The sequence below is a fragment of the Sinocyclocheilus anshuiensis genome, unplaced genomic scaffold, assembly GCF_001515605.1.
Source record: "Sinocyclocheilus anshuiensis isolate Anshui unplaced genomic scaffold, SAMN03320099.WGS_v1.1 scaffold1051, whole genome shotgun sequence".
NCBI lineage: Eukaryota > Metazoa > Chordata > Actinopteri > Cypriniformes > Cyprinidae > Sinocyclocheilus > Sinocyclocheilus anshuiensis.
This window is the reverse complement of record NW_015546234.1, coordinates 1153753-1168736: the sequence shown is the minus strand read 5'-3', so window position 1 is coordinate 1168736 and position 14984 is coordinate 1153753. Positions and strand designations below refer to the sequence as shown.

At 35.3% G+C, this 14984-nt stretch overlaps 1 protein-coding gene across 1 annotated transcript in view; it reads right to left on the bottom strand.

Annotated features, from left to right (window-relative positions):
* Positions 1 to 14984, bottom strand: part of LOC107701494 (potassium voltage-gated channel subfamily H member 5-like) — a 95495-nt gene that overhangs the window by 12276 nt on the left and 68235 nt on the right. Inside the window, exons 9-11 of the mRNA XM_016503513.1 lie at positions 11917 to 12116; positions 8838 to 9090; positions 3107 to 3303 (exon numbers count right to left, since the gene is read on the bottom strand). Coding sequence (XP_016358999.1) covers positions 3107 to 3303; positions 8838 to 9090; positions 11917 to 12116 — 650 coding nt within the window. The remainder of the gene's footprint in view (positions 1 to 3106; positions 3304 to 8837; positions 9091 to 11916; positions 12117 to 14984) is intronic.

The following is a 14984-nucleotide window of genomic DNA, read 5'->3' as shown; positions in this document are numbered from 1 at the left end:
ATGCCAAACAAAGCCATCTGTCAAATATCAAACCATCAAAGGTCATCAGTTCAGCAAAGCTTAATGTGATCTACTCTGACCATCATGAACCACATGAGTTACTTTAACTAAAAAAAAAGAAAGTTCAAAGGAACAGTTCTTTACAAGCCAAATGCACCGCACAGCTAATCCATGACTGGATGTAAAGCCTTGGAAAAATTCATTCACTAACACCATAGTGGCCAAAGGCCTGGGGTTCTGCGAGCCGCAGATTTTAGGGTGACCTTTTCTTTCAGAGATATTTACAGGGCTTTCACTGAGCTTTTTTCCTTACAATCAGAACCTCAGTGAGCTGTTCAGACATTGGCCAGGATAGATTAGCGATAATGAGGGAGTATGAAGGACAGCTGAAGAAGCCTTTAAAGAAAGTGTGAGAACTTGGGCTGTGAATCTTTTATTTTTATGATCATGGCACCTGCTAAGACACTTCTTTTTAGCCAAATTCGAAGGCATCATCACCGATATCTTTCGCCCATTCCCAGAATGCATTGTGATGAGCTCAGTGAAAAAATATATCCAGGATAGTGGACGAGAAATAAACAGACTACTGCTCAAAAGTTTGGGGCGAGTAAGATTTTTTAAGTAATTAATTACTTTATTCAGCAAGGATGCATTAAATTCATCCAGAGTGACAGTAAAGACATTTTACAAAACATTTCTATTTCAAATAAATGTTCTTTTTAACTTTCTACTCATCCAAGAAAAAGGTATCACAGTTTTCACAAAAACATTAAGCCGCACAACTGTTTCCAACATTTATAATATTAATAAGTGTTTCTTGATTTCTGAAGGATCATGTGACACTGAAGACTGGAGTAATGGCTGCTGAAAATTCAGCTTTGCCATCACAGGAATAAATTACATTTTAAAATATATTAAAAGAAACAGTTATTTAAAATTCTAGTAATAATATTTCACAATATTATTATTCATTTTTAATGTATTTTTGATTATACAATTGCAACTTTGGTAAGCGTAAGGAAATTCTGATTAACTAATATTAGTAGAATATATTAATATTATTAAAATATAATTAAATAGTCCAGTGTAATTACATATTGATTGTATATTTTATGTTTTATATGCTATAATTACCAGTTAAAATTTTTGAACAACACCAACACAACGTGACCAACGTTTGTCATGTTGTGTGTAGGGTGAAGATGAGATGACAATAACTTAATAACATTAGCAGGAGGTCACACTTCTTATTATTATTATCATACTTGATAAATGTGTGTGTGTGTGTGTGTGTGTGTATTCCCACTGATTTGACTCATGATTTGGCTTTTTTTCAGAGTGTGCGCTGCGGGGGGGCCGTTTCTCCTCAGCAAAGCCGGCCCATCAGCAGCGTTACCCAGTCGACTGAGCACAGCGGGGCGATGGGGCGGCCTCTGTCATTCCACCGACAAAGAAACCAAAACTCTGCCCTTAAAACTCTTGACACTATTTTCAACTCAGCCTAGTCAGTATAAACAATGGTTCTCGACTTGCTGTAAAAGTTAGCACATTTAAATAATAATCAACAGTAAAACCCATCATAAAAATCACAGTATGTACATTAAAGACACAAATCTAAAAAAATAATATTGCAACAAGAATTTTTCAATAAGAGCGAAAGCATGTCGTCTACTAATGAAAGATATACCTCGAGCTCCACCAATCAGCTGCATGCAAAATTCATGAACTCAAAGTTACTCAGAGACCTTGAAGAACCATAACCATTTAAATCAATTAAGTTGTGCCCTTAGCAAAGTATCCTCTCATTAGACAGGTCCTCTTGTACTGTGGCCAGAGGAACTAAATTAATATCGTGGCTCAGTGATTCCTGTCTGTGTCCAGCAGCTCTATGAAAGAATTTAGTAATTTATTTTGTTTACTTGAGAGGATGCAAGAAGGATCTCCCATCCCTCATTATTTAAAAATGACATTAACACCTAATTTCAGTGCATCGTTTCCTCAATAATATAGATTAGATACAGCAACAGAGGAAATCTTTGTGTCTAAATATAGTTTTATACAATGCTCACTAATTATGTAACTCAATGGCAGTAAAGTGCACAGCTGAGGTCTCTTAATTGTGTTGTGAGTGCACAGGGTCTTTCTTTTGTCAAGAGACCCAAAGTTCTCCATGGGCGGTCTGTCAAAATGAATCATTTATGTATTTAAGGAATGTGAGGTCAGGTCTGAAAGCCGCAACAGAGCTCTGAACTCATGCCAACACAGCACACAGCAGGACTGCACAACACACATTTAGGTCAAAGTGCACCAGGATGTGCATGAATCTCTATTGAGAAAAAAAAAATTAACTGATATGGCAAGATAAAAAAGAAAAAGAAATATAAAAATAATAATAATAACAAAAATATATGTAATACACACAGTATTTCAATTTTGCAATATTTCATAATTCATTTAAAGATAGATTAAAAATAAAAAAATACAAATCAGTTTAAAAGTGAATTTAGGCCTCAAAAAATTATAATGCACAGGATGAAAAATGCATATTTATTTTGAGAGTTGTGATTTAAGATAACATTTAGCTGTTATTAAATTATTAAGTGTCTTCAAAGATTAACTGCGAGTGTCAGAAAATAGCAAAGGTAATTGTAAATGTAACAATAGAGGAAATGAGTATATCCAATATTAACCAGTACTAATAAATAAAAAATAAAAATAAAATAAACAAAAAATAATAATAATCTCGGCTGAACACTGATATATGCCACAAATTCATAGCCACTTTTTACCCAAATATGTAATTTGAAATTATTCATATTTATTTTACTAATAGTAAACAGTCTTTTTTTCAGTTTTTTACTGTACTTTTTGCTTCAAATCAAAGTTTATCATGTATTTCATCTCAGAGCTGGTTGGTTTTATTCAGGTTTTCTAATGTCAAGACTTTTAAATGCCTGTGCAGGAAAAAAAGCCTTCTTGAACCAAGACTTGAGAAAAAGTGGGCAATCATGTTTGAGTTCTATTCTCCAAGAAGGGATTCAGCAAAAGTCTGTTGCTATTAGAATGTGATATTTGGTGACAACAAGTGTGAGTATGTAGCGCTTACCCGCTTGCGGAGGTTGCAGGTGAGGATGAGGTTTCGGGAGAAGGAGTTGGCGAAGGCTGTGTAGAACTCCAGCACTTTGAGTAAGGCATCCCTCCTGATGACATGCAGGTCGCAGTACGTCAGAGCCCTCACGTTAGCACAGGCATGAGCCAGTGTGGATTCCTTCCAGAACACGTCACCAAACACATCACCCTTACCTGGGACAGAAGACAGGGATTATAGCTTGAAATTACATGAGATATAAAGTTGCAGGAAAAAAGTATGCAAATACTATGCAAAAAATAATATGCAAAAAAGTTCTTCAAATTTGAGCTGAATTTTCAGCATCATTACTCCAGTCTTCAGTGTCACATGAGCCTTAAGAAATCATTCTAATGTCCTGATTTGCTGCTCAAGAAACATTTATTATTATTAATAATGTTGAAACAGTTGTACTGCTGGTGACTGGAGTTGCTGGTCAGAGCTGCCGTCATATAACAAAACTCTCATACATTTGGTGGAGGTTATTGCTGGCACTTACTGAATCCAAGGGTTTACATACTTTTTCTTACCAACAGTTAATGTTCAGTATGGACATGAAAAAAATACATAATTTAAGGCGAATGTATTTGTCTTTTGTTGTGACTTACACTCAGTAACATTTTAATACTTTAACACTTTTATTCACGTGCTTTTCCCACCCTGCACAGCGAATGCTAACAATTTTTTTTTTTTCTGAATCAGACAGACTGATTTGATCTTTAAGGAAGCTTGTTTCTGTTTCTGCCACGGGATAAAAAAAAATAAAAAAGGTAATTGCAGCTTTTTATCTCACAGTTTGGGCTTTTTTTCCACTCTGAATTGTGAGATATACTCATAACTGCAATTATATATAAAAAATCAGAATTGTGAGATAAAAAGCCGCAATTATAATTTTTTTATTTTTTTATTCTGTGGCGGAAACAATAGAACAGAATTCTGAGAAAAAAGTGAGAACTGTGAAATATAAACTCGGAATTGTGAAAAAAAAATGTATATATATATATGAATTTTGAGTTTATCTTCCAATTATGTTTTTTTTTCCTCTCAGAATTGCTAGTTCAGAGTTGTGGGATAAAAGTTGCAATTACCTTTTTTGTTTGTATCCTGTGGCAGAAACAAGCTTCCACAGATCTTACTACAGTATGACATAGGTACAGTATCTTCTAAGTTCACACACCAGACTCATGAGAGAATCTGTACAAAGTGTAAGTACCCAGTGTTCAACGTTTTTGATGAGGGGCATCATTAGGAGCTCAGTAGGTTTAGTCTGGTGGGTTCAAGTAAATGCCTTAGGGCTAATTAACATTCGCATCTTATTTCATTTCATAATCATTAAAGCAAAAGAGCATCTGATCCGAATCCCCATTAGAGAGAAGAGACATTAACTTCCTCTCTACAGTGTCTCATAAGGTCTAATGTCACTTCGTTTGCAGTTACACCACGTCAATGAAAGGGCACGTCACATTCTTGTGGCAGCGGTACATCAGCAAGACTCGAGAGATGATCAGATAAAGACATAGTCCAGCCAAAGAGGGGAAAAAAAATCTTAAAACGTGCCTGTTTGCGCACGTTCATCAAAACAAAATAGCCATCCTGTTTTTATTGTTCTTCACGAGTTCACACTAACATATAATGTGATTAAGCAATTAGTAGCATATTTGGCGTGCTGTCCAGAGGGAGGGCTCCGAGCTCGGGTTAAAGCCCGAACCCAGAGAACCCCTCCCCCCCCATCCCAAGACTGGGAGGAAATTAGAATAGTAGTGAGGTGTTGGGGGGGAGGTGGGATGCTGGAAAACTTTCGTGGAACTGAGGTAAGTTGGCTGTATATATACACACGTATGTGCTTGTTAAGGTGATTAGCTGACGAGCTCCACCTGGGCCAGACTGATTGATTATCTGATCGTGCTCCTCCCGAACTTTGTTAATAAATAGTTAGTTATTGTTTTCTTAATTTTTAATAAGAGGTTTACGAGCCAGGACTTACTCATCTTTTACAAGAGCAGTTTGCATTTGTGCTTAAAAATATGCCTCTTTCTCTGACAACAAATCTGGTCATTGTTATAGCACTGGCTGCACTGGAGACTGTGAACTACCAGTGAACATCCCTGTGAAACAAAAGACTCAACAATCAATGGACGGAGAATCGGTCCCCACAGTTCCATTACAGCAGGATAAGGAGACGGAGTGGACAGAGTAACAAATGCCACATATAACGCAAGGAGCAGAGTGTGGGCTTTTATGTTACTTCAGAGAATGAACGTTAGCGAGTTCACTGTGTAAGATCCTGTGTGAAAACCATCTTATAGAATCCACTGCGTTAGTATTGTGCCCTTTATAAGTTTGTTATTTTTCTGCACTTATGCGAAGCTTGATGTGTTTTGGAGCTGCGGCATGTGCCCTCAGGAAAAACCTACAGAGCTCTGATGTATTAATGTAGTACAAACTGGATAACTGTGCAGCATTGGGCTTTCTTGAGTTTAATGAGAATGCTGTGCAATGATGTTGTGCAGAAAATATTAACAGCAGTAGCAAAGTATATATTGAAATAAAACAGGATTCTGTATTTATTCAAGAATATTCAACCTGCTTAAAAGCTGAATATTTTGGATATACTGTCACACATTTCATGCCAGTGAATATTTCTCGGGGCGAGTTTATTATTGAAAGTTAATTTCTGTACAGGCACATATATTGAGGTCTTGGCCTATGCTTTAATCAAAATGTTCAAAAGCTATTAAAAGCTATTGAACATTTCCAACATTATTGGCTAAGAAAAAAGATGAAGTTTTTTGAACACAGCTGATTTCTTGTGACCACAGTGGGGCATGTTGTCACAATATATGGGTTAAGTTCATAGGCAAAATTTACAGATGGGACGAGTGGGACATGTCCCCACCACTTTTTGCCAGGGTCGATATTGTCCCAATTACTTTTCTGAAACATCTTGCGGCATGGACGTACCTAATGCAGATGAAACATATCCAGCTGACATTTGTTTCTGTTAAATAAGATTTGATCAGGGCCTGGAATCTGTTGTTTTTGAAATCATGCTGAATGTTCGTTGCAATGTTATTAGTGAAGGAATGTTCTCTTGTGTGTGGCTCGTCTTCACACATCGCTTCAATCTATCTCTTAAACGTTTTGGAAACTATCTATTCATTCCGGTTAAATCACAAAACAAAATAAAAACAAATGTGTCCCTGCTCTTGATATACGATCACTGATGAACATCTTTTATTTTAATAAGTAAAAAAAAATTATACGAAGGCAGAATAGAACCCAAAACCTCTGACACGCCTAACAAAAATTCCACCACTAAACTGTTTAGGAATACGGATGTTTATTGCATATGTACGTATTTATGGCCTAATAATATATTTTATTATAGTACATGTAAAAGATAAACTATCACATAAAAAATTTAGCTCTATGTCGATACAATAACCTTAGAATCTTAGAAACTTAAAAAACAAACAAAACAAAAATTATGTTTTCTAGGCAACTAAATTAATTAGTTTAAGTACTGAAATTACTAAAACTCAAAAAATTAATTAATTAATTAATATTTTTAATTTTAGTATATAAAATATTAAATAAATAAAGCTAAAGAGAAATATAAAAAACACAAAAAAGAAATAAAGATTAAAAATGCACATTACTAAAATTACTAAACCCTTAAACTGAAATTAGAATGAAAATTGTAAATATTAGAGTAACAAGCTAATTCAAAATATCATTAAATACTATATTGGTGAATTGATAATACTAAAATAACAGTGCTTATTAGGTGAAAAAGTGAAAGAAACAAGAAAAGGCAACAAAAATCTAAAAGGTAAAATAATATCAAACTATTGTTTTGATCAACAGGAATTTTTAGCCAAGAAAGACTGAGATACAAGATCTAATTTTCCAGAGAGTCCTGGCATTCTCATGGAAAAAAAGAAAAAGAAATAATAATAATAATAATAATAATAATAATAATAATATGCAAATATGTCAAAGTTTCGCAGAGATACAGCCTCAGATGCATTTTGGCACCATGCCTAAAATTTGTAGCAGCGCTGTACAAAAACGGTTTCGTCTATCGACACGAAATCCATAACATTTTGTCAGCACAGTCTGAATATGATTTGACTCGATTTTGGTGAAAATCGGACCTAGGCTTGAGGAGGAGTTCGAAAAAGTAGGTTTACAGCATAAATCAAAATGGCCGAAAGGCAGTTTGGATTTGCTAAGGGAAAATTGATAAGGCAATAGGCTAATGCAATCAAAAGTTATTAGCATTTTTGTAAATCAACTTGAATTCCATAACTTTTTGCCAGCATGGTCTGAAGATGATCTGAGCCAATTTTGGTGAGAATCAGACAAACCGGCTAGGATGAGTTTGAAAAAGTAGGTTTTACGAACAATTAAAAATAGCGAAAAAACTAAACCTTGCGAGTTTTGAATTTTCATTTTGTGCCTCATGGTTCAAAAGTTATTAGCATAAAGAAATTGAAATTAGCATAAATAAATTGAATCTTTGGACAAGTGGTGGCGCTAGAGAGTTGGAGTTAGAGACTCCAAACTTGCTGTGGTTAATGTTGAGACTGTCCTCTATCAGTGTGCCAAATTTCACAACTTTCCTGCAAGCGGTTCTATGGGCTGCCATAGACTTTCGGCGGAAGAAGAAAAATGACGCTAACGGATACAATAGGTGCCACTGCACCTTCAGTGCTTGGCCCCTAATAATGGCAACATACAGAATGTGTGTGAATATAGATCAAACTTAATGTTAAAATCTACTTTCTAGTAGATCTAGTAGAGTCTACTTAATTTAGTGTTAAAGGGGTCATATGACGTTGCTAAAAAAGAACATGCATCCAGTGGGGACATAATTACGGAGTATAATGACTTATACTGTCTTTTTACGCGTTGCGTTGCATCGTGCCGCTTAAACATAAACCCATGTCTTCATTTGTGATTGGAGAAATGACAAACAACAAGCGCTACTCTACACTGCTCAAAACTCGCGTTTGAATCATCAGTGGCAAATCCTTTAAATATGAAAACGTACTTACAGGCTGTGAGTCAGCATTATTTGTCAGCATCATAGACTGTATAGGGTCAGCATGCGTGCCGAAGGGGAAACAGGGGAACTGAATTCACCGGAACACCGGCATTGTAGGCTACTCTCCCAGGAAACAGTCCTCGTCTTCTCCGTAAAATGCGCTGCACACCTTTGAATGTTTGGTTTGAACTGTTCTGGAACAGTGTTGTAAATACAACTTAACCACTGATTTCTAGTTGTGTCCTCTTTTAGAAGACCAAACAAAGTAGTTTCGCTTTCACAACGAAACACACAGCGTCTCCACGACATGGCGGCGGTGGCAACAACACTTTGCAACTTTAGGGATCTTATCTATTCACGAACAGCTTGTAACACTCCAAAGAGAAAGGAAAACTTGAGATCATATGGGGGAAAGGGATCATATGACCCCTTTAATGTATGCTAGTGTGGTTCTACTGTGTTCACTTGTTTACCTAATTTAGTTTACTGTTTAAACTAGGTGTTTCAAACCAACATACATTTGTGTATTTGGTTTTATATCATAAAATCTTATAGTAACTTGAGATATAGCCCTTGTGATGACTTCTCTATGTGACAACTAACCCCTGAGGTCTCACTTGACTTTTGTTTTTCTAGTGTGGAAAGAATGATTTAGCTCACCTAAAATGGCAATAACCTCATCATCCTGAATGACCTCCAGCGATCCAGAAACCACGAAGCAAAGAGTGTCCATGCTTTCTCCTGCATGGAAGATGAGATCTCCTGGAGCGCAGTGTGTGGTCTGGAACTCCACCGCCAAAGAGCGCAGACAGCCGTCACTGGCCAGCCGGAAGGCAGGGTGCTCGTTGAACACCTGGCGGTTGAGGTGCACACAGATGTCTGCACGCATGTCCTTAGGACAGATGGACAGAACCTAGCAAGAAGCAAGGAAAGTCATGTCTTAATGACACATTCTCTTAACAATATGTACATAGTTCAGTGAAACTCTTTTTGTCTTAATACCTGAGTTCATTTGTTCTATTTTGGACCTAGAGCAAGCTAAAGCACGCACATCGATCTCAAATGGGTGCTCGACTAAAAAACAAGTAGAAAAATGTATAAATGTAAAGTTGACAACACCAAAGCTCCAAATATATATAAAAATGTATTAAAAAAATTAAACGCGCTATGCGAAAATTTTTGGAGCTTTGGCGTTGCCGACTTTACATTTATACATTTTTCTATTTTGGACCTTCAATTACATATTAGAGACATTTTTGTGACATACATAAGGACATATGTATATTATATAATGAAATGTAAAAAAAAAAAAAAAAAAAGTAAAATAATCTGTATAAAATAAATTGTTTATCAAATAAAATCATACAGTGAATAAATAAATTAAATAAATAAATATATGTACAAACAGACAGACATTAAATATTTAAGCTTAAAATTATTTTAATAATATAAGTATTATGAGTGATATGTGATATTTTACTGCAGAACATCTCGATTAACCAATCAGAATCAAGTATTGCAGAGTCATGTAATAATGTGGGGTACGTCAGTTATTAAAATGATAGGCTAGAGCATAGAATCACATTGGCAATGCAAAGTTTATTTAGCCTTACTGCACCTCATTAGGCTAGTGAGATAAAAGAAGTCAAACAGAAAGATTTTCAGTTGCTGGTGATATTTGGAAATGTCAGTTTCTGAATATTTCACTTGTGTGCTGTCTAAGCAGTAAGAGCTAAATTGACACTGAGCTGAAGAATCATTTTTGTACTGTAATGCTATTAACATACTAAGATTAGCTGGCTTTGACACAACTGCTTAACAATTAACTTGTATGTATAATAACAAAAGATGATTACAACTGATTCAGTCTGTTAATCATAGAGTTTTTATTTTCTTTACTGTGTACTGATTCCAATAGGGACCCAAATACAGTCACTCATTAATGAGCTTAAGTGTCCCATTTAGCTGAGGGCCTCCGTATTGATGAAAAGGGCAGGAATGAGGTCTCTTTAGCATCATGACAGCTAAATAAATTAGATTTCGGCAATATAAATCAAATATCAAATAGGGGTTTATGGAGTAAGACATTCTAATATCTGTAGATTTGATATGTGGGTATACATAATCTGTTTAACTTAATACAATCCATATATATATATATATATATATTGATTTAAAATTACTGACAGGAACAACAGGATTACTTAACAGGATTACTTAAAAATCTTTTTTTATTTTTTTTTTTATTTGCCATTTTCTCTATCTATATACAGTACATATGTTTGAGGAATACTGCAGTTGTGTAGAATAATTTAAGAAAAATATTATTTGAAAGTAGCAGTGGCCAAAAATCTATGTGTGTAGGTATGAATATGAACAGTATGTGGGTATCAGTGCGTATGGGGTTTTGGCAATAATATTACATCATTAAGTGCCCATAAAACAATTTGGCATATGCTGGATGCTTTTTACATGCATTTTATGCATGCAGGGTGTTAAGTGCATGGAAAAGATCTAATACACATTGCTTCACTTCACCAGAATGCAATTACAACTGCAGAAACCAATTATACTTTGTGCCTCCATTACCTATACAGGATCTTTCTGGTCAGGCCTATTCTTCCATATTCCAATTTAATCCATTGGTCAGATCATGATAAATAATGCAGATGAACAATGTTATACGTAAGTATAATAAATATCTAGACCTCTGGAACATGTTCTGCTCAACTTCTAAATGAAAAGTCACTTCGACAGGCACATTTTTTGCTGTGAACGTGTCCATCTGTGCTGTCCCCACATCTTTTTGAAAATGTTTAAATTTGCCAGTTATGCCCAGTGACAAACATCAAAAAATGGAGGGGATTTTTCACCACACGCTGCATGAAAATCAGTTATGAGAATCCTTTATAGGTCTAAATTTGAGCCAGAGGTTGAATAGGTCTTCTTCATTCCCTGAGGGTTGATGTCTCCTGGGATATAATGCAATTTCCTATTCCTCTTTTAGAATGAAATATAAAAGGAGGTCTTGATGTAGAGACACTTACATAAAAAAAGATGACCCTCTTATTCACCACCTCACTTATTTTAAGTTTGGCATTTCTGACAGAATGATAGCATCCATCAGGAAAAAAAAGATAAACCAAATGATTTCTCTTTAGTTCAGCATTTGGGATCGCACAGCTTACATCCAAATGTCTTGATTTGGGGTTCATAATTAAAGTCAGAAAGAGAGAAGAAGGAACTGCTTATGAGCTATAATTACTCCTGTTACCACTATAAAGATTAAAGAAAAGTAATTAAACAATGCCTTATATGATCAAAACCACATCTTTAGCCTTGCTTATCTATAAAAATAAAAAGTGTTCGTATTTTCAGAATGTGTCTTTCACAAACAACAAACACTGGTGAAAGCAGGCATGATTGTCCATCTCTGAAGAGAATAACTATGCATAAATATTTCAGAAATTGTGCAGGCAGTTAAACTGCAAATTTTCACAAATAATGGTTCTATAAAAAGCAAATAGTGGAATAATGGTTTTATAAAAAGTAACCAAAATGTAAAAAGTAAATATGAATAGGGTACAATGTGGCAAAATACCCCACAGAGAAGAGAGAGAGAGAGAGAAAAAGGAATACATTTCCCTCATGAGGGCTTTTCTACACCCTGTACCCTACATTCAGATCTCTGCACAAGGTAAGTGCTAAATACATCAGAAAGATGAATAGGTTTACCCACCTTCTCTGTGTCTATGCCTTTGGTCATGGCCCATGTGGACACAATGTAATCCATAACTCTCTCGCTCAGTCCTTTAGGCACCTGATAGAGCTTCAGAAAGTCTCTCACATTGTTCAGCATCTCATGGTAGCGATTAGTGTTCGTGTACATCTGCTGAAAGATGGTGGTCACGTTTCCAAAGATGGTGGCATACAGAAGAGCTGCAAATCAGAGAGGGGCACTTTAGAAAGCTGCTATATATAAAAATCAAAGGCTAGACTGAAGTGATCGTGAACAGAAGTATCTGAAGAGAAATAAGGGTTGTGATTCGCTGGCTGAGGAGAGCTTCATATGAGCTTCAATGCTAGTGTGTGAAACAGAGAACAGCAATTTGGACTTTCTCATGCATTAAATCCCACTAATATACCTTCTATCACTTTTTCTATAAGCAGAGTGAAATCTGCAGCATTGTTAGAAACATGATTCTGACTGAAAACTCTCATTTCATTCACTAACTGTATGTATGCAGATGTTTTTGGATAAAACCTATGTGTGAATGTTTTGACAGAGAAATCGTGTATTATCACTAATTCTTCACTTTTCAAAATTGTCACATTATTTTCTTAAATTAGGATATCATTTTAAACCATACTGTCACGAATCCTGTCCATGAACTTCCATCCACTTGCCACCAGAGGTCGCCCTCCCATTATATTGACTCTCACACCACACAGACTATTACACATCACCCTGGACTACATTTCCCATGCTCCATTGCGCTAATCACAAGCTCACCTGAAACTTATCACACACAGCTGCTACCCATTACACCCACTATAAGAATCAGTCTCAAACAACCATTCACTGCTGAGTATTGTTCTGCGTTTATCACTCATCTAGCAATAGCTGCATTACCGAGCCTAGTGTCTTGTTTTCCTTGGTTTCTTCGTCTTGCCTTGTCTGTTTCCCTGTGTTCTGATCACTGCCTCCTGTGTACCTGGATTATGCCTCGAGTCTCGCCCAATTGGATACTGTTCGCCCCCTGCCTGGACCTTTGCCTTGTACCTGGATTATCCCTCTTGCCTTGCCATCAATATACCTGTTTGCCATTTTCTGACCTATGCCTGTTTTTGACCACGTCTCTGTTAATAAAGCCTTGCAGATGGATCCGCACGCTTCCTGTGTTCCCTCCATAACACATATTGAACCACACATGCAATGTAATAAAATATTAAAATAAAAAAAATCATAAAATAGAAATAGGATTATTAATAATAATTATTATTATTATTATTAATAATAATTTTATTGTTGTTAATATTATTGACATTAATAAAAAAAACATTATTATATTAATAATTTTACTGTTGTTGTTATTATTACTACTACTAACAACAACAACAACATTAGTAATAATAGTATGAGTTATAGTAGTTAACAAATTTTTTTGTTACTGTGAAAGACTCACTTATTCATTTTAATAATAATAATAATAACAGGTAAATATTTTGTGAGATCCTTTTCTATGTACATATATACAGTGCCTTGCGAAAGTATTCATTTTTCATCATTTTTTTCACATTTTGTTATGTTGCTGTCTTATGTTAAACTGCTTTAAATTACGTGATGTTTGTCCTTCTGTAGATTTCTCCTATCTCCACATATGATCATGGAGCTCAAGTAGAATGACCATCAGGTTCTTGGTCACCACACTAATCAAAGCCCTTCTCCATCAATTGCACAGTTTGGCCAGAAGCCACGTCTCTGTTAATAAAGCCTTGCAGATGGATCCGCACGCTTCCTGTGTTCCCTCCATAACACATATTGAACCACACATGCAATGTAATAAAATATTAAAATAAAAAAAATCATAAAATAGAAATAGGATTATTAATAATAATTATTATTATTATTATTAATAATAATTTTATTGTTGTTAATATTATTGACATTAATAAAAAAAACATTATTATATTAATAATTTTACTGTTGTTGTTATTATTACTACTACTAACAACAACAACAACATTAGTAATAATAGTATGAGTTATAGTAGTTAACAAATTTTTTTGTTACTGTGAAAGACTCACTTATTCATTTTAATAATAATAATAATAACAGGTAAATATTTTGTGAGATCCTTTTCTATGTACATATATACAGTGCCTTGCGAAAGTATTCATTTTTCATCATTTTTTTCACATTTTGTTATGTTGCTGTCTTATGGCCAGAAGGCCAGCTCTAGGAAGAGTCCTGGTTGTTTCAAACTTCTTCCATTAAGGGTAACAGAGACTACATGCTACATGCTACAAGCAGAATTTTGTTTTTCTGAACTCTTCCCCCGATGTGTGGCTTGACACAAACCTGTTTCTGAGCTCTACAGGTAGTTCTTTTGACCTCAGTGCTTGATTTTGCTCTGATATGCATTATCAGCTGTTAGACCTTTTATTAAGGTTGCTGCCTTAGGTTAAACTGCTTTAAATTACTTTTTGTCCCCCACATCAATCTACACTCCATACACCATAATGACAACGCAAAAACAGAACTGTCACAACTTCGTACATTTATTAAAAATAAAAAACTGAAATAAGTACATTGCGTAAGTATTCATACCCTTTACTAAATATTTAGCTGAAAAACCTTAACAGCCTCAAGTCTTTTTGGGTATGATGCGACAAGCTTTGCACATCAGCATTTGGCAATTATCTGCCATCCTTCTCCTCATCTCTTCACCTCTCAAGCTCTGTCAGGTTGGATGTGGGCAGATGCACATTTTCAGGTTTCTCCAGAAATATTTGACTGGGTTCAATCCCAGGCTCTCCACTCTGACGAGTCCGTCAGTCCCTGCCACTGAAAAACAGTAGTATAGCATGAGGTTGCTACCAGCACACCTGAGATGAATTTCAACTGTCCCAGATAAGGGTATGAATACTTAAGCAATGGAATCATTTTAGTTTTTTATTTTTAATAAATTTGCAATGTTAAAAAACAGTTTTTTGCTTTACCATTATGGTGAATGGAGTGTAGATTGATGTGGGAAAAAAAGTCATTTAAAGCAGTTTAACATAAGGCAGCAACATAACAAAACA